Below are 25,329 nucleotides of genomic sequence, written 5' to 3' on the forward strand. Positions count from 1 at the left end.
TGTTGGAAGCACTTGCATCTTTAAAATTAAAACCTACTTTCCAATTCACAGTAAGTTTTTGCTACATCCCTTATATTTATTTTTAATTTTAATCATTAAAGTGTGCTTTTAGTTTGTCAACTGTCCATTTATTAACAGGTAAAGACTAATCTGGAATGTTGGAATACTTGTTTATGTAATTATGTATTTTATAAACACAAACATTTAACGTTAAAATCATATTGTTTTCATGTCAATGTATTTTTCGTGCAGCTGTGGAGTACTTTTTTATTGTTACACCATATATGGCTCTACCAGATCATATCACCTGTATTTGAAACTCCAACTCCCGTCGTCCCTTGCGGCGCAGTGTCGAACATGGCGCCTGTCTCGCGGACAATAGGCGAATGTGTCTGATGGTGGGCTGAAGCCCAAAAATACAATCAAGAGAAGACGTTTTTTGAGGGGAAACTTAACATTATACTTGTGTCCCGCCGCCATATCAGCCCGCATGTTACAACTAAAATCTGCGGAGTACTGTCGACTGGAATAAGGAAGGTAAGTTACGAGCCGCTGCTGCGTTTAAAACGCTCTCATTAGCCCGCTTGATTTCCTCTACGTGATGTGACCGAAACCCCCCTTGAAAGACCCCGCGGTTCTGTACGTTTAGCCCAGATGTTGAGATACTGTCTCCCAAACGAATCAAATTTAGTCTCAATCGGTTACGTGAGAGGTCCTCTATGAATCGGCATGTTAGCAGCCCACCTCGCCGCTGTGGTTTAGACGCAATCCTCCTCGTCGTCAGTCGCAAAACCCATGGAGACACTCGCCGGTGTTTAGACAAAATCAGCTGATTTTTCAATGGGCTTTGGTGTTGAGAAGGAAAAGTTGAAACACTGCAGTTCTTCAACATATTATCGGGCATTCTGAACCATCTGAAATTGTTTATTTATAGTATTATTACAATGTGTGCTTTTTGTTGTCAAATCCGCTGGAGGAGTTTGTTAAAGTATAATTATTATACAATCATAATCACGCACACGTTAGCTGTGCATCAACTCTGGACGTTGCCCGGGTCTCCACTTTGCTGCAGCGGTCCTCAATTAAATCTCTTGGAGAATAAACGTAGTAGTAAGAAAACAGGAGAGACCCTGCTACGTCTTGTGTTTGTGTCTTTGTTGTTGTTGTGTGTGTGTGTGTGTGTGTGTGTTTTTTTTTTCTCCTCTCGATAGTTCGTGCAAAACAGAGGAGTTCTTTGCAGAGGAGAAGGAGCGTCATTTTCTCACATCAACCGTTTTCCATTCCCAACCATTTGTTTACACTTTTAAAAGTAACAAACTATTTATCTTTTATTGTCACTTATTTTTGTTACAGATGTGTCTATTTTTCTTACAATTTTCTGCCTGTAAAAGGTGCATTTTTTTTAAAATTGTACTCACTTGCTGCAGTTTTAGCCTTCCAAGCCATATAGAACCATTTTGAAAATGTTTTTCCATGTAACCCATTTTCAGGCATTGGTGGTCCAGTGGTAGGATTCTTGCCTGCCACGCAGGAGGCCCGGGTTCGATTCCCGGCCAATGCATTAATTCTGTCTTTTATCCATCCCAGATTGTGGATACCACTTGTGTAGAAGCAGAAAAAATGCAAAGCAATATTGTATGAAAACGATGGTGAAGCCTTAATGTCACTAAAGTGGTTCAAAGTACAATTTTTTTGTGTGTGCTTATTTTCATGGTAAAACGTACGCATGTTGGTGTCATGACAGTGTTTTCTTGTTGCAACTGTCTGATGTCTGACATGTTTTGTTTTCATTGAACGGATGTAATCAGCATAACCAGCAACTGTCTGATGTCAGGAATCTTTCATCTTTATGAACTGTTTAGAACGAAGCCTATCAGTTTCACCCGCATGTCGGTCAGCAGCTCAACAGATTCATCCATGTCAGTCATGTTTCAGCGACCTATCCGAGTTACCCGCATGTCTGGCCGCAGCCCATCAGATTCATTCGCAGATTATAATAGTTTTTTTTTTTTTTTTTGCCGAATTATTCCTCTGCTCACCTCCACAGCCCAAGTGTAGTTCCACGCCTCTTGATCCATGATTCCTTCTCGTTGTTTCTGGTCTAGTCGTTAGTACGATAAGATTTGTTATGCGAATAAAGGTTTAAACTTTTATTTGTGTCTGCGTTTTTGGGATCCAACTCCAGAACATATTATCATTTATTGTAAACTATTTTTTGACATATTTTTGACTGTTTATATTTGATTTGATCCCAGATCTTAATATAATAATAATAGTCTATTTTGCCTGGCTAAATAAAGGTTAAATAAATAAAAATAAATCAAAAATGGGTGCACCGCACACAAGCATAAAATGGAGGCCAGAACACATGCAAAAAACCATTTGAATTTGGTGAAGTGTTGACGAGAATAACAAAAGATTTTCTCTGTTGTGCTGTAGGATGTTCCAGCATTGTGAGGAGCCTCGCTTCACCATCGAGCAGATTGACCTCCTGCAGAGGCTCAGGAGGACGGGCATCGGCCAGGCCGAGCTCCTCCACGCTCTGGACGCCTTGGACCACCTTGACCACGCTCGCGACGGACGCGCCTCGAACCAGCCGCCGCCTTCCTGCGCCCCGCCTTCGTCTTCCACCGCCGCCACGCAGACCGTCTTCGCCGACAGCCGCCTGTCGCCGAGCGGCTTTGACCTGACCTCGCCCGTCGCCATGGCGACGGTCGCGCAGACCAACGGCAAGATGTCGCCGCTGGCCAGGTTTCCTCTGGTGGGCGGCGGCGCGGTGGGCTACGGGTTCGAGGTGGGCGACGACGACGTGGACGTGGACGAAAAAGTGGAAGATTTGATGAGGTTGGTGCGACGGCGAATGAGTTTTTTTACAGTGAACCCTAGCGACGATACATTACAGTGTTCCCTTGTTTATCGCAGGTGTTACGTTCCAAAAACTACCCGCCAAAATGGAAATCCGCATTAATTATAAAAATACAAATAAAATAAAATCCCGTTAATTATGTATATTTTTTCCTTTATTATGTTTTTTCGTTTTGGTATGATTTTTACTTTATTATAAATGCTTTTTCTTTCATCATGTTTGTTGTTGTTGTTGTTTACATTCATTTTTTCCATTAAAAGTGTATTTTTTTTTTTTTTTAGTTATTACAGTATACAGCACAGTATATATTTTTTTATTTATTATGTGTTTTTCATTTTGGTATGATTTTTAGTTTATTATGAATGCTTTTTCATTCATAATGTCTGTTTTTTTTTCTTCTCATTTACAGTTATTTTTTCCATTACAAATGTGTGTGTGTGTGTTTTTTTTTTAATGTACTTGTTATACTGCACAGTATATATTTTCTGTCTCTGGAATGCAGTCGTGGGGCAACGGGACAGACACCGTTGGAAAGGTCTCGTCGAGATGCCCGCATGTTGGACGTAAGGTCTGAGAGACCAAAAAATAAAAAATAAAACAAAAAGCACATTGTTAAAAAATCGGCAAAAGATGAACCCGCGACAAACGAGCCAACACCGTATTGTGAAAAGCCAACAAAAGGCGTGTGTGCTTGTAGGAGAGACAGCGGCGTCATCAAGGAGGAGATCAAGTCTTTCCTGGCCAGCAGACGCATCTCGCAGGCCGTGGTGGCGCAAGTGACGGGTGCGTGTCGCACGACCTCGTCTTCCTCCAACCGGCAGCTGACCTCGTCTCGCTCCTCTTGCAGGAATTAGCCAGAGTCGCATCTCGCACTGGCTGCTGCAGCAAGGCTCCGACCTCAGCGAGCAGAAGAAACGAGCCTTCTTCAGATGGTATCAGATGGAGAAGAGCAGCCCTGGTAACCGCACGCTTCGCCGTCCGTCTATTTGTCTCTGGCTTTTCTTGGTGTTTTCGATCCAAATATTGATATTATCGATACCGAGAGGGTGCCGGTATCGGATGGATACTATCATGATCGATCCAGTCGTTTAGTTTCAGTTTGGCTCTTGTATGCGCTGCTTCGGTTTGGTCAAACGGATCACGGCCATGTCGCAGTAGCACATGAAAGATGACGTTCCATTCTTTCTTTCCGTTCTTTAATAATCACCGTTTGAAAATTGAGAGACATTGATTGAAAATCGAAAAGGAGAGAACAAGTTTATGAAAAGATACATCTTCTCCACAACAGTGACTTTGACACAAATATTTTTTGGGTTGAGTGACGCTCTGTGAAAAGGCTTTGATCATTCTTGAAAACATTCATTTCATCAGATTTCATCAGTCTATTGATCAATTCGCCTGCCTGCACGTACCTGCCGATCTATCGTGTCGATTTTGTTCAAAATCATTCAATTGACCTCCGGTTCACTTCAACTGTATTTGTTGTGCCCCGTGATCAGGCGCCACGCTGGCCATGCACACGAGCGCCCCGCTGACGCTGGAGGACGTGATGATGGACTGGCAACCGGCCCCGCCCACATTCGCCCCCGCCACGGGGGGCTTCCGCCTGCGCAGGGGCAACCGATTCACCTGGAGGAAAGAGTGTCTGGCCGTCATGGAGAGGTAACTGCCATTTTGTTCCCATGTGACGGGACTCCATCATGTGTGATGTGTGTGCGTGGACGTGCGCGCAGCTACTTCAGTGACAATCAGTATCCCGACGAGGCGAGGAGGGAGGAGATCTCCACGGCTTGCAACGCCGTCATTCAAAAGCCAGGTGGGGTCCCGATCTGGAGCCCGTCTGTGCGCACGCGCCCGTTTAAAGGCGAGCTCGCGTGTGCGTGTTTTTCAGGAAAGAAGCTTCTGGATTTTGAGAAGGTGACGTCACTGAAGGTGTACAACTGGTTCGCTAATCGCCGCAAGGACATCAAGAGACGAGCCAACATCGGTAACGTCGTCCTCCGTCCGTCGCCTGCCTCCCGTCTTTCTTTTTTTTTGCTTTCAAGTGTTGATAAGCTGTGACGAGTGTGTGTGTGTGTCTCGAAGAAGCAGCCATCTTGGAAAACCAGAGCGTGGACGTGCAAAGTCCTGGAGGTCAGTCGAACGGTGACGAGGTCGACGGCAACGACGAGCAGGTATTCAATAACATTGGTTGCTTTTTTTTTTTTTCTTCATGACAACTGAATTTTGGGAAATGTTCACTTGTTGTTATTATTATTATTATTATTGTTATTATTATTATTTTATTGTATTTTTTCCCCATATATTACTTCTGACTGCCAATTAGCTAAAGTGGCAAAGAATTTACTTATTTATTTATTGATTTGTTTAATATTAATTTAATTTATTTAATTGTAATTTGAACAAAAAAAAAACAATTCTTTAAAAATGCCTCTTCCAAAAATTACTTTTCTGGCTTCTGATTGGTAAAACTGACATTTAAATGAATATAAATTGTTTTTGTACATTTTATTTAGTGATATTTTAATGTATTTTCTGTAAATGAATTTCTTAACAGCGTTGTTTGTATGTTGTCATGACAACTGAATTTATTTATTTATTTTTTCTTCTGGCTGCCGATTGGCTAAAATGGCTAATTATTTATTTATTTATTATTTGCTTAAGATTTATTTTATTGTAATTTGAACCAAAAAAATACTTTTCTGGCTTCTGATTGGTAAAACTGAGATATAAGTTAATCTAATTTTTTCCCCCCAGATTTTATTTAATTATATTTTTAATGTGTTTTCTGTAAATGCATGTGTTGAGTCTTCTGTTAAGCTAAAATGGCTGCGATTTTGTTATTTATTTATTTTTATTTTTTTAACATTTGATGATAATATGTAATACTTTTTAATTGAGCATTTTCCGAGAAAACTTTTCTTTCGACCCTCGCCGGCCTCTCGCGAATGGCCGAATAACCCGGCCGGGCGTGTCCTTTCTTGCCCGCCGTCAGCTGCTGCCCAGCTGGATGGCGGCCCTGGGTCGAGGGGCCGCGTCGGGGCCGAGGGGCTGCCCCTTGACGGGCCGCGCGCCAGCACCGCGGCGTCGGCCGTCCTGGTCGCCGCCTTCGCCCGCCCTCCGGGACGAGCGCAGTTCGGAGAAGGCGGCCGGCGACGGGGCCGGCGGGGACGAGGCGGGCTTCGCTTTGGTGGACGACATCAAGACGGAGGCGATAGAAGACGACTGAAAAAGGAGGTGATGTCATCATCGTTTTCATATGCAATGATTTTGCGCAAAAGCCCCAATGACCTCCCACCGCCGCCACCAAGCCGCTCGACTACACTCCACTTCCTGTCAACGTTTTTACGCGAGAATGACGAGTCGTTCGTTCGTTCGTCACACTGTGATCACAACGGTGCAGCCTCAAAACAAAATCCATACAGGAAAATATTTTTTTTATGTCGCATTTTAGTGGTGCATAATTCCATATATAGCAGTAAAGAACAAAAGAAAAACGGAGTTTGCGTCATGTGACCTGATGAAAAAAAACTGATGATTGAAATCAGCTGAATTTTGGATGCAAAGAAATGCTCCGTTTTCATCTTACTCAAATTGATTACTACAAATGAAGAAGAAGAAAAAAAAAACTACAATTTCCATGTTTTTTAAAATTATGTCAATAACAATTAGTGCGGGACAGTTACTAGTTATTATTGCAGAAGAAAATAATTCTGCATACTGTTCAATTGCGCAACATAATCTTCAAATTGTAATCAATTGTTCAGAAATGATTGCTTCAATACTAATATAATTTTTTTGTAAAATTAAACTAAGTGGTGAGTGCAAAGTGGTTGAAATGTGTCGAAATCTGGATTGAATTGTCATATATATTAGGGGTGTCAAAATTAGTGCGTTAAGTTAATTTAAAGTTCCTTTAACGCCACTAATTATTTTAAACGCTCAATTAATGACTGCTCCATACTTGGAAAGCCTGTAGTGGGGGAATTCCACTTGCAACGGCCAAATTTAGCAGCAATAAATGTGATAATAATGCATAGAATTGGTGGAGACTGGGGTCAAGTTGTATTTTACAATTTGAAAAATGTGCAGAAATGTGCAAAGTTATTTCATGTTAAAGATTAGATAGCTCTTAATAAGCTGTCACTGTCTTACAAATGCAGTTATGCCATCTAGTGGCAGAGAAATGACCTGACAAATCATTATCACACTCGTTTTTTACAGTACATACAGTACATCTTTTTAATTTTAACTCAATGACATGAATTATTATGAAAATACTGTATCAATGACTAAAAGAGGCAGCCATATTTATATTAGTTTAACATTTATTTCCACTTTTATGTTCAGAAAAGTATGAAACTTAGAAATATGTAATTTTACATTTTATTGTACATTTAGAACAGATATAAAAGTTATGATTAATTGTGAGTTAACTATTGAAGTCATGCAATTAATTAGGATTAAAAAATGTAATCAACTGACACCCCTAATAAATATATATATTTTTAAGTAGGGGGGAAAATATTTTACAGATTTGTGGCATTCTTAAAAGGCAGCAACGAAAAGCCTTTCTTTGCATCCATGTCACCTCTGAAAAATACGTACGCCTCGTTATACTGTACATGTACACATATAAATATATAGCCGACATAATATAAACTGTGAGGGTGCAATTTTGTTTGTTTTTTTTATTCTTACACAAATGTATTTCGACAAAAAGTAGCTTCCGTTGACAGAAGCCAAAGTATTATTGTTATCAAGTTGGATGTTTTTCTTTCCGCACATCAAATGTGTGGACTGGCATCCATCTTTTTTGTTCCGCTTTTCTTTTCTGCCTTATAACGTGTTTGAAACACAAACTATCGTTTGTTTGTTTGTTTGTTTGTTTGTCAGTCACACGTGGCAGCGAAACGAGTGCAGCTGAAAACATCTTGTCACGTTTGTCAAACAAACGACACGGAGTCGTTGTCGAGGTTTGATGACGTACGATTTTGCCGTTTTGTTGTCGTCGCGTTTTTGACGATATCCACATTTTTTGCCATTTGGAATTTAGTCACGTTTGGAATCGTTTGACCAATCCGCCATCAATTTGCGTTCAAGTGCCTTCCTTTTCCGTTTGTCTGCGCCGTGTTGCTCGGAAACGTCCCGATTCCTGCAAACGCAACCTCAAATACCTCAACTTTCTTTTCCATCCTGCTGGAGCTTGGAAAGCACACCCATGAAAGTACCAGGACGGTGCGTTCAACAAAACTGGGACGTCGGAAATATGACGATGAAACAAACCCATGTTGCGGTCGCACGCAAATGGGCTCGCAAAACAGATCAGAAGCTAACAAGTCCAACAGAGGCGGAGCCAGAACATTTTCCCTACTTTAGCCCAACTTAGTTAGAAACCCTAACTTTATTTTTTTTTTTTAAACCCGACTTTGAACCCCTAACCCAACATTAAGCCTGGCCTAAAAACATATTTTCAATCCTGTACCTTGATTTGAAACTCTTTTGAAACACTTTTGAAACCTTGCTGAGAATTTGAAACCACTTTTGACAAATAATCCTTTGTTGGTTGTATTGATTGACAGTCGCATATTTTTTTGCCAAAATTGTTTATGGTCTGAATTTTCTGACTTTCCAGTTTTCCTGTACACACCACCTGACCCCTGACCCACCCTTATTGTCCCTCCCCCCACACATCCTTTCAACAGGAAATGTAGCTCATTATTATGATATTTTATAGTTGCAAAATTGTGAATGCTGACGATGGTGTCAAAGGGACAGTAAAAAGAAATCAAGCAGCTTTGCTCGGTGATGCCATTTTCGAAAGCCTTCTATTAAGCCATCGCGGGAGCTTCTGACATCATTTCACGGTCAGTCCAGTTTAACTTGACTTGACTTGAAAATCTTGAAGAAAATGTGTGAAATTTGCTGTAAAAAAAAAAAGAAAAAGAAAAAAGGTGTCACCGTGGGTTCGTTTCGTATGAACGTGAATGAAGCCGAGTTGGGAAATGTGTGTTTGTTCCCCTCGTGGAGCCAAGTGTGTTTTTTTCATGGGATGTTTTGTTGTTTTTAAGATGGAGTGCCTTGTTTTGGATGCTCAAATGTGTCGACAACAACACGCAACTAATTGCACTGCCTTCTTTTTTTGGGTCATCAGTTGCATCTCTTTGATTTGTTTTATTTTTACCGGTTTTTATTGTTGTTTTGATTCTATTGACAAGGGAAAAAATAAAAGCTGGTCACGGTTGACCCAGTGACGTTTGGTGCTTTATTTATCCCTCACGGTTATGATTCCATTTTTTATTTTTATTTTTTTTTGTAAAAGGCATTTCCCACCACCAGTTGGCGTAGCAACATTCCCCTGCAGGCGCCCCAAGCATGAAGGGGTGGGGTGCCCCCTGGCGGCCATTCGTAGTATAGCCTACATGGTACGTCATTTTAAAATTGCACATCTGAATCGTCAAGAAACAATCACCATTAATTGTGCTTCATGCAAGTGAATTGCTTTGTTTAAACTGAGCGGAAGTCCTTCTAAGTCAGAAAACAGGAAAATACAATTACTAATCGCATGGCCATTTATTAAAAAAACATTACTATACGTTTTTAATCAACAACGTCTTACAGAGTTAAAAACAACAACAACAACAAAACACCTGACTATACATGCCCGCCTATATGGTCTTCAAAAAAACAACAAAAAAAGACCTTACAATACATGGTCATCTTTTTAAAATGCTTTATTATATATGGTCGTTTAAAAAAATATATATATATATATATATATATATATATATATATATTTTTTTTTTAAAAAGCCTTATTATACATGGTCATCTTTTTAAAATGCTTTATTATACATGGTCGTTTAAATAAAAAACGAAAAAAAAAAACATAAAAAAAAAAAAAAGCCTTACTATCCATGGTCATCTTTTTAAAATGCTTTATTATATATGGTCGTTAAAAAAAAAAAAAAAAAGACACCTTACAATACATGGGCATTTTTTAAAAATGCTTTATTATATATTGTTTCTTATTATTATGATTTAAAAAAAAAAAAGCCTTACTATACATGGTCATCTTTTTAAAATGCTTTATTATACATGGTCGTTAAAAAAAAAAAAAAAAAAAAAAAAAAGCCTTACTATACATGGTCATTTTTTAAAAATGCTTTATTATATATTGTTGTTTCTTATTATTATGATTTTTTTTTAAAAAGCCTTACTATACATGATCATCTTTTTCCATCCATCCATTTTCTTGACCGCTTATTCCTCACAAGGGTCGCGGGGGGTGCTGGCGCCTATCTCTCTGGGCAGTAGGCGGGGGACACCCTGGACTGGTTGCCAGCCAATCGCAGTGGTCATCTTTTTAAAAATGCTTTATTATATATGGTTGTTTAATAAAAAAAAAAAAAAAAAAAAAAAAGCCTTACTATACATGGTCATCTTTTTAAAAATGCTTTATTATACATGGTCGTTTATTTTATTTTTATTTTTTTAAAAGCCTGACTATACATGGTTGTTTAATATAATATTTGATGTTTAGTATTTCACAACAAATTACTCAGCAGCAGTCATCGATTTTTCTTTTTCTTTTTTTATTTTCTTAGATTACTGTTCATATGATACAAAAAAAAAACATGATAGATGTTTCTTTTTATATAATACACGTTCTCTCTTTGGATTGCAGCATAGTGACAGAAATATTAATAGGCAATCAACAAAAAAAAAACAAAAAAAAAAAAATTAAACATCTGTGCTCAACAGTCTTTTCTTCTCCATCTCCATACATGTCCACGCACGCACGCTAGCAAGAAACGTGATTGCTCATCTTTTGTCGATATGAAATGTTTGCGTTGCTGCGCTATTAATCATACTCATCCCTTAGTAACAGAAAAGCAAAAGATTGTATTGCTTATTTGCGCTTATGTTGACAACACTTAAATAAAATAAATACAAGCAAAATGAACCTTTTAGTTCGGGGAACGTCCATCCTCCCCACAATAGCGCCCCCTAGCCAAGTTAGACGGCACTTTCTCATGTGGGTTAGTTCAAGGCAAGGCCACCAAAAAGTTTCCGCTTAACTGATTGTGGCCTTTGTGTCATGTATGACGTCATGATGATGTCACAAACTGGCATGTGACAAGTTCAGGAAGCGATTGTGTGCATGAGGAGGGGAAAACAAAAATAAAAAATAAAAAAAACGTGTGCAAATGTTGATATGAGATGCGCCACAACATTTTCTTATCAGGGATGTTTTTGTGCAGACTACAAAAATTGTCAAAGAAATGACCTTTTCTTTTTTTTTTTTTTCACCCCATTTGTAAAACAGCGCCTTCATACTTTTTTATTTTTTATTTTTTTTATGGCCTCATTAAAAAAAAAGAAAAGAAAAAAAAGTGTACAAATTTGTTCTCACAGAATTGCAATCTTAAAAAAATTATAAAATGATGACGATGTTAACCCAGGATTTTTTTTTTTTTTAACTAAAAAAAATTTATTACTGTAAAATTAAACGTGTTATAACTTTCTCATGAGCTTCTGAAATTTTTCTGATAAAATGTTTTTTTTTCCCTCCTTGGAAATTTTTATTTATTTATTCATTTATAAATGTTGCAACTTTAAATTTCCTTATCACAACTATCCTCAGATTTAACTGATTGACAATTTAAAATTACGGCTAATTTCTCGCAGAATTGTGAATTTTTTTCCCCAGAGAAAATTGTGACACTCCCCCAATATATTTCTCTACATTCTCCGCTAATATGACTGTCATCGAATTACAGTTTGTTCGCATGAATTCTAACAGTCTCAAATTATTGTCACTTCATTTCTGTCTTTTTTTTTTCCTTGCAATATGGCTTGTACTTTTATAAAATTGTAAATGTTATCAGACATTTTCCTAACCGTTTCTGTTATTAAATGGCAACATCAAATTATGACAATGATTATATTAGACGACGATGACTTCTCATGTGAATTATTATTATTGTCTTTTTACTGCTTAAGTTAGGTCCATTTTTTTTTAATACCATTTCAAGACACGCACGCATGCATGCGCACACACCAGCTGAGTTCCTTCGAGCCCGACGTTGCTAAAACTACTTGCGACATAACCATCAGACACCTGCAAGATCACCTTCAATCAAGCTTTCCATTCACGTCATTACAATTTATTTATTTATTTTTTTAATCAAGATTGCACAAAGTTTACTCATATTAAAAGAAAATGGGAAGATGACAATTTTACTCTGGTAAAAAGAAATAATATATATATTTTGAGTGAGATATAAAATTTCACACCAAACCTTTTTTTGTTCCTAAAATGACCATCATTCATGTGACCTTGCAACTTGATTCTCATAACGATGCTTTACAATACGACTTACCGAGCAGAAATAGACGATTTTTTATTTCCATCACAAAATGTTTAATTTTTTCCTCAACACGTTGCAAGTGCATGTTTATACTCAAAATCCAACTATCAGAATTGTTTTTTGTTATCTTCATTCTCAGAACAGAAGCACTTTTTTTTCTGTCAATATCGATCTTTCTTGTGATCTTTCTTGATTTTGCAATTTCTGATGTCGTTTTATTCACGAAATACCAACATTCTCGTAAACCTCCATGTCAATTTAGATTTTCTTATAAATTTACGATTTTTTTTGTTTGTTTGTTTTTGGCAGTAAAATTCCATCTTGAATTTACTCTGTCAGAAAAACAACTTTTAAAATTGCTACATTAAGTTTCTTCATATTAGAACTTTTTCATTTTTTAGCTTGTAAAATTTGCAACTAATTAACTAATTAAATATTTGAATGTTTTAGAAAAAAATTACTCTAATACCATCATTTTGTCCCACTGTGTTAAAAAATGGCAAATAAAAAAATAAAATGAAATAATAATAATCAAGTAAGCAATCATATGTGTGTCCACTCCACGCATCAAAACATTCCAGCTTCCTCGTTGCAAAAGTCACATGACAAAAAGTGCCTCAATTCTTCCCCCATTTGCAAGCAAAACAAAACGGTCAGTGTGGACTGCAACTACGATGGGAGTCATTCTGGAGTGTTAATAGCAGCGATTATTCATTTGTGCAATTTTGAAAAATCAAAAAACGACCGTCGAGAAAAGAAGGCTTCATGAAAATAAACGTTTTGTGCCACAGAGGCATTCGTGTGCGTTTGAAACCAAATGTGACGATATGGTGCACAAATACAGATGATGCTCACACTCACAACAATTATTATATTATCATCATCATCCATTTGATTATTATTAGGGCCACACTGAGCAAAAATAATGTAAGACAATATGAGAAGAAATTCAGACAGTTTGTGAAAAGAAGTCATCAGGACAATCAACTATTACAAATTTTTTTTTAGGTTTATAACTTATTCTTATAACTTGAGCTATTTTCGGCAGTAAAACGTTAATATTTTACAAATATAAACGAATGGCATATTTGGCAAATGTTTAAAACTTTTTTTTTTTTCCCCCTCAGATAAAATGAGAAGAAATGTTCTTGTAATTGAATTCTTCTCATAATTTTTTTTCCTCATATTGTAAACTGCCAACGTTTTATTTGTTTTGCGTTCTTGTCATCAGTGTGGCCCTGATAATCCTCCTGTGCAATCACGATCCCTATTTCTATTTGTGTGTGTATATTAATATCATTTTCACAATTGACTAACCCACCACAGTGACGAGTCATCACAAATTAAAAAAAAAAACCTATCTGCGGCAAGGTCTTAGCTTGGCGGCGGATCGTCTGTGGAATGTACACTAAAGAGATGCGCGCCATCTTGCTTTTTTTTTGTTTTTCCTACAACGATAACGACGAGACAGGAAGTTGTTCCCACCTACATAAGAGTCTTTTCAAAATAAGACGCACTTATTCAACCAATACGACGGGCCTCGTGTGTCATCCTTGACGTCAACACGGAGCCAAAAAGCCGACTTATTGCACACAACGGCAAAACAAAACAAACAACAATGGGACTCACCCGCCCAGCAGTCCCTGAGACGGCCGCCAAACGCAGGCCGGCGAAACAGTGAGAGGAATTCTGGGTAGTGACGCCAAAGTTGGCGACAAAGCTCTTATCTGCTCCTGGCGAGAAGGCGGAGCCCCAAGAGGCGATTTGGGCGTGTGCGGGTGGGCGGGGCCGCTCTCAGCTGCTCCAGGACTTGCGGTTGTTGTCCCCCCCTCGGAGGACGGGAGGGCGGGCGGCGTCTGCGGGAAGATGGCCGCCGCGGCAGGTCAGCCGCTCGGGCCGGACCAGGACGCCGTGCGCGGGCCGACAGCGGAAGTAGCGATGGCCGCCCACGCAGCCGTCGTGCTTGCCTGGAAACGGGACCGTGACGTCATTGAGCGTTAGCTTAGCCACAGTCCAGCTTCACACACGCTCACTTTTTTTTCCATGCTCACAATTTTACGACTTGATTCTTGTCTTCTCATTGGGCCATTTTTCCTTGAGATAATCTCCATTAAAAACATTTAAAAAAATAAAAACTTAAAATGTTATGATTCAGTAATTCTCTTTAGCTGTATCTTTTTCTTGTAATTTTACTTCAAAAGATAATTGTCTCTTTTTCACATAATTTTATATTACTGGTATATTATTTATTATATATATATTTTTTGAATTTATTTTATTATGTGATAACTTGATTCTCATAAACTGATGTCTTCTTCGTTGTACGTCTCATGATATAACTATTATGAATTGATTTTTTTTTCCCAAGATCATTTTCTTTGTTTTTATAATTGTAATTTTATTGTTTTTCCTCTCAAATTCTTGCCTAGGCTCAAAGACTTGATTTTTTTTATTTTTAGATGACATAGCTTTGAAATGAAATCAACTTTTTTTTTTTTCCTTATAACTTTCGCAAATTACTTTTTTTCCCCCTCAACAAATTCTTATAAATTAAAAACTTTCTTTCAACGCTTACAGCTTTTTTCTCCCCCTGGTAACTTTAGGACATACCTCATTAATTGACATGAATTCCAAACTTTTTTTTTTTCTGCTCATAATGTGATGACTTGAAAGGCAGAGAAGACGAACGTTTCAGGTGATCATTTCCGGACTGGAATCTATTTCCTGCCGCGATTGCGCCGGTCGAGCTCACCTGTGGGGGAGTCCAGCTCCACGCCCACCCACACGCCTTCGGCAAAGTGCGCGGCCCCCACGTAGCGCACGGTGCCCGCCTTGCCGGCGCCGACGGCCACGTGGGCGCCGTCCGTCAGCCAGTCGGGCAAGACGGGCGAGTCGCCGGGCGCCTTCTGTTCAGAGAGGAAGCGGCGTGCGGCCACGCCGTCGTGATTGGCGGCGTCCAGGAGGAGGGAGGAGGATGACGAGGACGAGGAGGGGGGCGGCAGGACGTCGGACAGGGTCGCCGTGGAGACGCTGGCCGAGAAGTAGCCGCTGGACGATTGGCTGAGCGGGCTGAGGGGGGCGCTGTCATGCGGGTCATGCGCGGGTGCAGGAGGAGGAGGAGGAGGAGGAGGAGGGGCGTCGGCCGGGTCGGGCCGCCGTTCTCGGGCCGGCGCTCGAGGGACGGGGGCGGCCTAGCGGCGAAACCAGCGTCAGTCGCAAAACGTCAAATGTTTTTTCTCTCTAGATTACTTTTTAAAATGTACTTTTGCAAATTGGCAAACTTGTCATAATTTTATGACTAAATTACAGACATACACATTTTATTCGATTAAAACTTGCATGACTCTTCATTTCATAAACATACTGTATATATCATTTACGTTTCTCAAAAATGTACATATTTTCTTGTAATAACTAGCAAAATTATTGTTTTGGGGGGAATTTTATCACTTAATTGTTCCAAATTTATATAACTTTTCTCTTATTACTATTCCAGTAAATGTAAAAAAAAAAAAAAAAAAAAAAAAGAAATCCTGTAAATTAATAACTTAATTCTCAAAAATATAAAGCTTTTTTCCTGAAATTTTCTATTATGAACATTTTCTAAATCTACGCTTTTGCCTCGTTCATAAATTCACTCCCCCTTTGGTGCAAATTTAACATTTTATGAATTCTTTTCAATTTAAATCATTTTAACTATACCTAGCTTTAATTCTTGTAAATCTACAAATAAGCATAAATTGATATTATACATACATTTATTATTTGCTACAACTTGTTCCTCACAAATTGAAATATGACTTGAATTCTTGTACAGTTAAATTTGTTATAATTAATGACATTTTACTTAATTTTTAAACATGAAAAAAAACATGACTAACCTTGAAATTCACAACTATTTTCTTGTCATTTTATAAGTGTATATTTTGCACTAATTGTAAAATGCTGAATATATTTTTCAAATTGTGTACCATGGGAGAGAGATACTAGATTTGCTTATGCTAAAAAAGCAGCAGGAAGGGACACTACGCTTGCAGGTAACACAGAAAAAAAAATTGCCAGTACAGCAGAGCAGCTAAATTTGGGAAGTTTACACAAGAAAAGCCAATTTAAATTGAATTATAAGACAAGAAAAGCAGGCAGCCAGGAATGCATTCTCACCATGTCCACCTTGAGTCTGTTGTCATCACCCCCTGGTGGCGACATGATGCGTGGCACGTGCTGCAAAACAAAAACGCAAATGACTGGTTTGCAGCCTTATAGATCTCTTTTTTTTTTTCTTTTTCTTTTTAAGAACTTATTCTCCATTTTTCACAGAAAAACTCGCTTTTTCCAGTTTTTGTGCTCAAACTAACTCCTTGTCTAAAAATAGAAGCTGTCGCTTTGGCAACATCTAGTGTTGAGAAAATACGTTGAAGTGAGCAGAGATGCTTCATTTCGATGCAACATAGCAAAAAAGTAGTACTTTGTCGTCATTAACTTCTGCAATTGTCTCTGACCCCTGCAATAGCATTTTGGTGTACCCCCACTATTGGAGGTACACCAAAATGCTATTGGAATTCAAACGTTGCCTCTTTTCAAGAAAAAGGTTGTAATGTTGCATGGTGTAAGGAAAAAAATGTCTTAATGTTTAAAACGACTCATTTGAGAACCACATGGGAGGAGGGGTGAGAGCGCGTCGGCCATTTTTGCCCACCTGATGTCCATGCGGCGACGGCCTCAGTTCCTTCTTGTCGTCGCGCGCCGGAAATAAAGACTTGAGCAGTTTAGGCATCTGCGGAACCAACGCCTTCACTGAAAGATAAGAGGCAGCAAGTCCTGAACGACCTGAAGGGGGGGGGGGGGGGGGGGGAGGAGGAAGGAGGAAGGAGGCAAGGAGTCGAGGAGGTGTGAAAGATTAGCAGAGAAGTTGAAGAACATGGCACAAAGACTGGGAAAAAAATGCATTGCAATCCATCAAATAGTCTCTCGAGATGATGTTTTAGGGGTTACATGTCATTTGTAAGCAAAATTGAGGCTGTCAAAAAAAATTCCTCATCAGCAGAAGCAGCAGCTGCAGAACATGAGGAAGGTGAAGAACGGGACAAAGAGGTTAACGGAGGTTTACCTTGTTCTGGCTCCTGGTTGTGCGGTGAAGTGACAGCAGTCGACGAGGGCGCCGGCGGCTGCTGCGACGGCGGCGGCAGAGCGGGGCAGTAGGTGGAGGGCGACGAGGCCGGGCGGGGGAGCGTGCGGTGGTACGCAGACGGCATGAAGATGTCCTGTTGACTCTCCCAGCGGGCCTGAACAACACGCAAAAACGGTCACGTCATCAAACACGCACAAATTTCACCTTTTGTTTGTTTTCAAGCATCAAAAACACTTTCGCAACATGATTTAGTTGCACAAGAGGGTCCAAATGTTGAAACTGCTCCATCTTTGACCGACCTCAGTAATCAACTGTGATAAATTAATACCTCCAACAAGATTTTTTAAAGAAAGTTACTATATTTGATCATTATATCGTGTGTGTGTGTTACCTTGTCCTCCAGCAGGCAGGTGGTGGACAAGTCTTGTCTACTTCCAGACAGCTGAGGACAAAAAAAAAAAAAAAGCATTAAATGAATATCAATATTTACGTCTATGAAAATAAAATGAGAAAGTTCAATCTTTTTACTGTAAAAATGTATTTTACTAGGACACACACTGCTTGATGTAGTGAAAGTGCTGATGTTGCAGATTGCGGCTTTGGGTTGGACTGATTTGCTGTCTGTTGCAGTGTTCAACTATTCTTGTAAATTGACAACTTTTTTCCTAGTCATTGTATAACGTGTACATTTACATATTTTTCTCATAAAATTAGACCTTTTCTTGTAAACTTGCAACTTTTTTTCTCTCTACATTTTTTGACTGTTTTGGCTTTTTTCCTATGGGAAAATTGCAACTTTTCAATCAAATCTACATTTTTTTTAAGTCACTTATTCTAGTCAATCTGCCATGTTGAACTGTTATACAAAAATTACTATCATTTTTTTCAAAATTCTTGTAAACAACTACTTTCTTCAAAACTAAATGATTATCCGAACAACACAGAAACTTAGATACATTTGAATTATGACTTCATTCTTGCAAAATTATTGGAAATAGGAGAACACAGAATTGTTAACTTGGGTTTACCCCATTAAAAAAAAAAACAAAAAAAAACATTGAAACGGACAAAACTGCTTACTTCCTATACTTGAAAGTGCTGATGTTGCATATTGTGGTTTTGGGACTGCCTGACATCCTGTCTCAAGCGGTTTCCAAGTCGAATGGTTTCAAATTGGTTCATTTACACCTTCTATTACTTATTCACACTACTCAGTGTTGGTTGTTTCCACATTTGACTTACCCTGTTAACAGATGGAGAACTGAGACTCCGCCGGTTGCTTCTTCCTCTTGTAGCGAGCTGCTCCTTCACTGTCACTTCCTTGAGCACACAAACCGAGAAATATGACATTTACCTGTTTCTGCATAAATCAGACTCATGTTAATAGCGGGACAATATGCTAACACAAACATTTGTATTAAAATCACTCTTGTCTTCTTGTCAGCAAACTAGTTAACCACAGAAAATATGAAAGTCACAAAATTGTTAGCCAATGACTCCCTGGTTGACTCCGTCTGTTGCAATTTGAAAGAGATTCATTGGAAATGCAGTCGGACAGAACTTGAGGTTTGAGAGGGGACAGCTCGCAAATTTAGCAGGTGGTATTCACCAAAACAAGTATTTGCAATTGACAGCAGCAAAAGGCACAATAATAAGCAACCAGGATTCAGTTTGGCCACAATGTGAAGCGGGATTCTTTTCAAGGTAAGCCAAAGAAAAACCTTCCGTAGGAAGAAGCCGTAGTTTCAAATCCAACTTGAACTCGTTTGCTGCCGTCAACGCAATTAGGGAATTGATGAGCTTAGTCTCGCTTTTTGTCAAATAAATGTCCGCCGAAAACACAACTCATGTGATTTTTTTTTTTTTCCTTCTTCGTGATGCTTTTGTGACTAGACCGATTGTGAAAATACATTAGGTCGGTGTGTACCTGTCTGAGTCGGTCCAGGGTGAGGATGTTCTCGAGACTGAGGACGCTGCGCAGGTACTTCTCGATGGCGGCTTCGTCGTCGGCCGACTCGCTGCTATTAGCGCTGGCGGCGAGACGAGCCAGCATCTCCCGGTCCTCCGACCCAGGGGCGTCCTGATGATATGGGGAACGACACATTTCATTTTCCCGGGAAACCCCAGAGCGTGCTTTACTGAAATTCTCAAAACGAGGTCTGAGAGCTGTCGCTTGGAGATGAACTAAACAATACATGATTACTCTATTTGTTATCATTCACACGCACCAAGTACACACCTAAATGAGACCGGTGTGCAAATAAAACATCACATAGCATAAATTCTTTTTTTTAAATATATATTTATTTTAAGACAAAAACTAATAAGAATGAAGTCATATTTTCATTTAGATTAAAATAAATGTTATTTTTTTTAAATATATTTGTTAGAGAATAAATGTTTTTTTTTTTCTAAAATTAAAGTTTATTTTATTTATTTATTTATTTATTTATTTTTTAAATTAACTCATTCACTCCCATCCATTTTCAGTGAAGCAACCCCCTTCGCTCCGGCCTGTTTTCCTAGATTTTGACTGATTTTGCAAGGCCCAAAAAATATTGTCTTCTATTGCTATCAAAACATGGAACCTACCCAAAGAAAGATTAGAATCTCTTCTTTCATCAGAAAAAAAAAAAAAAAAAAAAAAAAAAAAAAGTATGTTTCTATCTGTTTCCCTTTTGCAGCAATTAGCATTAGAATACACATAAATTTCATCGATATTCACATTCCTGGTGAAAACACTGGGAAAAAAAGAGCTTGTTGCAAAAACAAAAAACAAAAATCATATAAATACGTCTTTGTAATATTTAAAATATAACATATTTATACGTTTTTGGGGGCCAATGAGTTAAATATTACAAGACTAAAGTTGTGTTTTTGAAATTCACTTGTTAAAATGTATGAATGTATGAATTTGAATGTCATCGTGACAATTACTTTCTGGAAAATGGGCAACTTTTATGCTTCCACCCCGTGAATCCAAAAAGTTTGAGACCATCTGCTTTCCTGTTGCCTGGCCTTACCCCCGGGATGTTGGAGACCACCTCAAAGGTGACGCCGCATCCGGGGATGGTGCTGCGCGCGGACATCCGCCTGAGGAAGTTGTGGGCGAATCCTTGGCGTCCGGGATTGACGTTGACGCAGATCCTCTTCCTCAGCACCAGCTGCATGTCGGCCGGGTGGCTGAGCTGCACCACCACGCGCACCGTCAGGTACACCCGGCTGTCGGGCCAAGCTCCGCCGCGGCTCAGCTGCGGGCACTCGTGGACGGTGGAGTCCCACGACGCCTCCGCCTTCACCTGGGAGCCAGATAAAGAGCGATTAAGAGCGGACTCGGATGGAAATGAGTCCCCGCTTCCTCGTCGTCTTTTACCTCGCCGTCGTAGTGTTTGACGATCTGCAGGTCGAAGAAGTCATCCTCGTCTTCACCACTCAGCGTGGCGTCCCAGCCTCCCGCGTCGGGAACCTCAAACTGGTCCTGGGAACTCAGGTCGTCAGCTGGAGGCACAAATATGAAATAAGTAGAAATGACAACAATTAATTGCCTTGAAAATCATGAATACCAACAACGTTAGATACCCATAAACTGTTCGCGACACAGCATTAAACATTGTCAAGGTACTGAATACAGTAATGGATCAAAGTAATTACTTCACATAACATATGACATACGTTTGAGGTTGAGGAAGAGTACTGGAATGTGAGTCTCCATGCCTGGAAGTGGAACCCTATGCACAAACGCAAACGTCCATTAACATCAACATCAGCATGCATGAACTCATTATTGTTTATCAAATTTTGACTCTGACCACGGTTATTATAATTTTGGAATTTTCATTTTAGTTAGTTTTGAGTTTTGTTTTTTAAATTAGTTTTCAGGGTGGTTCTGTTAGTTTTTATTAGTTTTAGTTATTTAATAAATGCTTTGTTTTACTTTAGTTATAGTTAGTTTCAGTATTTTAGTTTAAAAAAATGTGTATTACTTGTTCACAATATTCAAAAAACACCATGAGAGCGACTTCATCTGAAGGTCCTTTTTTTTATAAAAAAATTAATAAAAATAAATCTACTTAAAATCACACTTAAAATCATTTCCGAATGCTCATGCATTAAATTAATTACCAAAGACTAAAACCAATGACATTTTCGCTATAATTATAGTTAGTTTTGGTTAGTTTTGTGAACATAAAATGTAGTTTCAGTTAGTTTTCCTGACTTTTTAAATTCAGTAATATTGAGACTATAACTTCCTGTTGATCAAAATGGTGATTATGGCTGATTTTCCCCCCCTCATATGCAATTGAAATAAGTTTAGGTAAATCTGTGATTTTTTTTTTGGGGGGGGGGCATGTTAAGCCTGTTTCAAATACACGTAAAAAATAAATAGCTAAAAAGTCAATGAAGGACGAAACAGAAATACCATTCCGCGGGTGCTCCGGGAATACCACTGCCTGCAGAGGGCACCATAACGGCATTGCGCTCTTCCGTCAGTGTCAAGCGCCATTCCAGCAGCTGAGCCTCCCTCTCCATGTCATCCTCTGTTTTTTCTACTGACACACGATTTATTAGCACGTCAAATACGCACTTGTGTGCTGCTGTGGCTTACCTGCTTTGCTGACCAGACTCTGCAAGTGCTGGTCCAAGTACTCCTGCCTCTTGGTGAGCGCAGACAACCACTGACGTCGCAAACGTTCCAGGTCTCTTTCCTGTGCAAGAAAATGGACGTTATTCTAAACAATTCTAGGGCCGATGTCATTTACTCGCATCCTATTGCGGTCCCTATAACCGTTTTCCACCTGGTAACTGTCCATCTCGTCTCCCTCGGTGCTGATGGTGCTTGTGATCTCCACGCAGCCCACCGACACAGCCAGCACGATCTCCGATATGAGCGGCATGGTGCCTGAGTCCTGAACGGAGCGCACGTCCACCTGGATTCTCCTCGCCTGACCCTGCGGGAATAAGAAGCCAGGGAAGGAAGGACGAGTTTACTTTGGGATTCCTTCTGGAGAGTGACAACAGGGAGAGGTTTCATCCGTACTTGTCGAAGCTGAAAGATTCCGCCGGTGTTGACGTCTCGGGCGGGAATGACTTCAACCGGGACAAAGTCGCCGTTCTCATTAATCTCCAGGATTTGGATCCAGAGTTCCAGCCGGCGCATTACCTCACTCCACCTGCGGGGCGAAAACAAACACATTCAGGTGGTCACATACAGCACATAAGTGGAATAACATTTATCAGTAAAAAAAAAAAAATAAAAAAAATAAAAAAAATAAAAAAAAATAAAATAAAAAAATAAAAAAAAGTTAGGGATACATTATTGGGCTTTTGGGTGACATCAAATGTAGTACAATCTTCACAGGTGAACTTAATAGGACCTTCTGAGGCTCCAGACTAATTTTCACTAGGAGCACAGTGGTCCTTTAGACATTTTAGAGGTGGGGGGGAAAAGAAAAAAAAAAAAAAAAAAGTACATCAACTTGCAAAGTACATTTCCACTCAATTTCACTGTGTTACCAATAAACATGAGTTATGGTTTTCGTAAGACTTTATGAAACTTGAAATGGCCCCTGACGGTAAAAATCTTCACCTGTCTCGTAGTGTGCGGGTCTTTGCCTGGATGATGCTGAGGTCCCAGAGGGCCGGGTTCCTTCCCGAGTCAGCCTGCCTGTGTCCGAACACCTCGATGGCCACGGCCCCTTCGGTCAGGTATTCGATGAAATCCTCCGACACGGACACGGCCAGCTCCTTGCAGCTGTCGAACACCACCATGCAATGCGGGTCCTTGGTGCTGGGCGATGACGACAAGGGATCCACCTCGGGGGCCACGATGATGGGCTCGGGCTGGTCCCAGAAGGAGTACTGGCAGAAGACGAAGTTGGACAGATACTGGGGGAGACCAGTGGCCTGCAGGATTTTAATCTGGAGGAAACAAATGATTGTTGATGTTGATTGATGAACATTCTTGACACTCAGGCGCCAGGCATTCGGCAGTTCTTACCATGCAGACAAGTTTGCGGTCCTGAATTTCTGAATCCGGGTTGTTGTCAGGATCGTCTCCTCCGGCGATGTTGTCCTCTAGAGCACCTCCAACCCTCACCACCTCTACATGGAGACGCCCAGCCACCTGACAATGACAACAAGCAACAATTATCCTATCTGAAAAATGTCAGTCTCGGAATGACGCCTGCATTTCCCCCAGAATTTAAAACATTTCTCAGATTTATGTTTTTGTTGATATACTGCAAGGATCAATCAATCCTCCTTTATTATTTTTTCACTTTGCTGAAATCAGCCTGTTTTTGAGGGGTGGTCCTTTCTCATGCAAGTGGAGCCACTGCTCAACCAGCCCACTTCCATTGCAGGACAGATGCATTGGAAACCACAATGTGGGGTGTTATTATGTTTGAATTACTCACACTATCACATCGAGCATAATTTAGATGAGCTGACTCACAAATGTTATGTAATTTCACAAAGGCTGGGCAAGTAAGCCAGAGATTCAATTATTTGATGTACAAGTGAAAAAGCCACTTTTGCATAACTGGACTCAAAGGTTTGAACTTAATTCACGGACGTCTTACCTCTCCTTTCTGGTTGATGATGGGCACAGCGTACTGTAGCTTGACGTCATAGAAAAGGCAAGATAGGAAGACGTTGGCCACGCCGATCAGGCTGTGGTTCTCTTGCTCATCAAAGAAAGGATCGGCCCGCCGGAAGTATGAGCGCATCCCCTGGATGGACGGAGGAAGTGATACAATGTTAACCTACCGGGTTCTGCTTGTCAAGCTTTCACTGCTAAATTACCGGGTTGTCGTTGTCATGCAGGTGGTAGTCCTGCCACTCCTGGTAGAGCTCCCTCATGTCCACCAGGCGGTTCTCGGTCTTCTCTAAGCTCCAGATTTGCTTGCCGCGGCAGCGTCGTCGCACCTGAATGGCGGGTTCGCTGAGCACAGCATCCCTCTGCAAACACGTATACACCGCAATCAGGCTAAGAATAGACAATTATATTTATTAATTCTAGATTATTTGTCAGGACAGTTTTTTTTATTTCTGTAGTTTATAGCATATCCCCTGATGTAATGATGGCTGCAAAAGAGAGAGATACTAGTTTGCAAAAGGAGTCATCAACTTAGCAATTTAGCTAGCTTAATTTAGCAACTTTTCTGCTCTTTTTGTGACTATTTCTCAAAGTCACTAGCCAGTTTGTGTTCAGGGAAGAAACAGTTTTCCATTCCACAAGAATGGAGCCCTATGAGAAGCATACGTGTGGTTGGTTGAGTTTGAGGTTCGAGACCTTGCGGTTGGCGTTCAGGTTGTCTGAGGGGATCTGCAGGGTGACTCGGTACTCGGTGTGGCGTTCCAGCTCATCGGCGATGAAGCAGGCCTCTTGCGCCAGGAGGTTGGCTCTCACTATTTGCTCCCGCAGTCGCCTCAAGCTCCTCACCAACACAGCCTCCCTTGAAGGAGAATATTTGGAGCCACAGGTAGAACGAGGCACTCGTAAGCCACAGTACCAATATAGGCTGAGATATTAAACTAAAGTGAAGGTCATCCTCTATCCTTTGATGTTGAATCTTCACATACCTGTCTTCACTCCACTGTCTCAATCTGCTCTGAGCGCTGCTCGAGTGGCTCATGCCTCCCACGCTAAGCCTCTCCATGCTGCGATAGTGAGACTGCTGGCCGGCGCCGGGCTGGCCCAACGCGGGCGGTCCCGGGGGGCCTGTGGACAGGCGGTCTGGATTGAGCTTGCGACGGAGCTGTTGCAGCTCCTGCTCGTACATCTGCCTCTGGCGCTCCAGGGCCGATCGCTTCTCCTCTTCGTGCTGCCTCTCCAGCGACTGCAGGACGCTCTGCATGGGGTCTGACGGGACAAACGCATGTGAAGATGGGTTGCAGCATTTTTACTTTTACGCAGAAAAACGCAGTGACAGGTTGCTCATTTTGTATGCGGGCCTTCAG

General features: G+C 40.3%; 2 protein-coding genes and 1 non-coding gene across 8 annotated transcripts in view; 2 read left to right on the forward strand and 1 right to left on the reverse strand.

Moving 5' to 3' along the window:
* The first annotated feature begins 55 nt into the window (after positions 1-55).
* On the forward strand, positions 56-9,112 carry LOC144018063 (homeobox-containing protein 1-like). 2 transcript variants are annotated; one of them, XM_077520183.1, is made up of 9 exons: positions 56-537; positions 2,440-2,844; positions 3,564-3,649; positions 3,714-3,824; positions 4,366-4,528; positions 4,600-4,682; positions 4,758-4,853; positions 4,952-5,040; positions 5,862-9,112. In XM_077520183.1, the coding sequence occupies exons 2-9, from the start codon at positions 2,441-2,443 to the stop codon at positions 6,093-6,095; spliced, it is 1,266 nt and encodes a 421-aa protein (XP_077376309.1). In that variant the 5' UTR covers positions 56-537; position 2,440; the 3' UTR covers positions 6,096-9,112. The 2 variants fall into 2 exon arrangements, with proteins under 2 accessions (XP_077376309.1, XP_077376310.1); XM_077520184.1 differs by having other exon boundaries at positions 4,955-5,040.
* On the forward strand, positions 1,491-1,561 carry trnag-gcc (transfer RNA glycine (anticodon GCC)). The gene has a single exon. It is a non-coding gene; the product is annotated as a tRNA-Gly (tRNA).
* Positions 9,113-12,032: 2,920 nt separating the features above from the next.
* kif13ba (kinesin family member 13Ba) overlaps positions 12,033-25,329 on the reverse strand; it is a 32,358-nt gene continuing 19,061 nt past the window's right edge. For 2 of the 5 annotated variants that reach the window (XM_077520189.1, XM_077520188.1), the window contains exons 18-38: positions 24,952-25,231; positions 24,662-24,824; positions 24,172-24,327; positions 23,949-24,098; positions 23,366-23,491; positions 22,955-23,286; positions 22,406-22,538; positions 22,164-22,316; positions 21,974-22,073; positions 21,788-21,917; positions 21,040-21,095; positions 20,741-20,865; positions 20,391-20,666; positions 19,295-19,447; positions 18,610-18,687; positions 17,759-17,809; positions 17,347-17,521; positions 16,936-17,066; positions 16,401-16,460; positions 14,992-15,430; positions 12,033-14,206 (exon numbers count right to left, since the gene is read on the reverse strand). In XM_077520189.1, the coding sequence (XP_077376315.1) occupies positions 14,034-14,206; positions 14,992-15,430; positions 16,401-16,460; positions 16,936-17,066; positions 17,347-17,521; positions 17,759-17,809; positions 18,610-18,687; positions 19,295-19,447; positions 20,391-20,666; positions 20,741-20,865; positions 21,040-21,095; positions 21,788-21,917; positions 21,974-22,073; positions 22,164-22,316; positions 22,406-22,538; positions 22,955-23,286; positions 23,366-23,491; positions 23,949-24,098; positions 24,172-24,327; positions 24,662-24,824; positions 24,952-25,231 (3,440 nt within the window). In that variant the 3' untranslated portion in view covers positions 12,033-14,033. The remainder of the gene's footprint in view (positions 14,207-14,991; positions 15,431-16,400; positions 16,461-16,935; positions 17,067-17,346; positions 17,522-17,758; positions 17,810-18,609; positions 18,688-19,294; positions 19,448-20,390; positions 20,667-20,740; positions 20,866-21,039; positions 21,096-21,787; positions 21,918-21,973; positions 22,074-22,163; positions 22,317-22,405; positions 22,539-22,954; positions 23,287-23,365; positions 23,492-23,948; positions 24,099-24,171; positions 24,328-24,661; positions 24,825-24,951; positions 25,232-25,329) is intronic. The other 3 variants (XM_077520190.1, XM_077520191.1, XM_077520193.1) reach the window with 3 other exon arrangements.

This window comes from Festucalex cinctus, chromosome 4 (assembly GCF_051991245.1).
Source record: "Festucalex cinctus isolate MCC-2025b chromosome 4, RoL_Fcin_1.0, whole genome shotgun sequence".
Taxonomy (NCBI): Eukaryota; Metazoa; Chordata; class Actinopteri; order Syngnathiformes; family Syngnathidae; genus Festucalex; species Festucalex cinctus.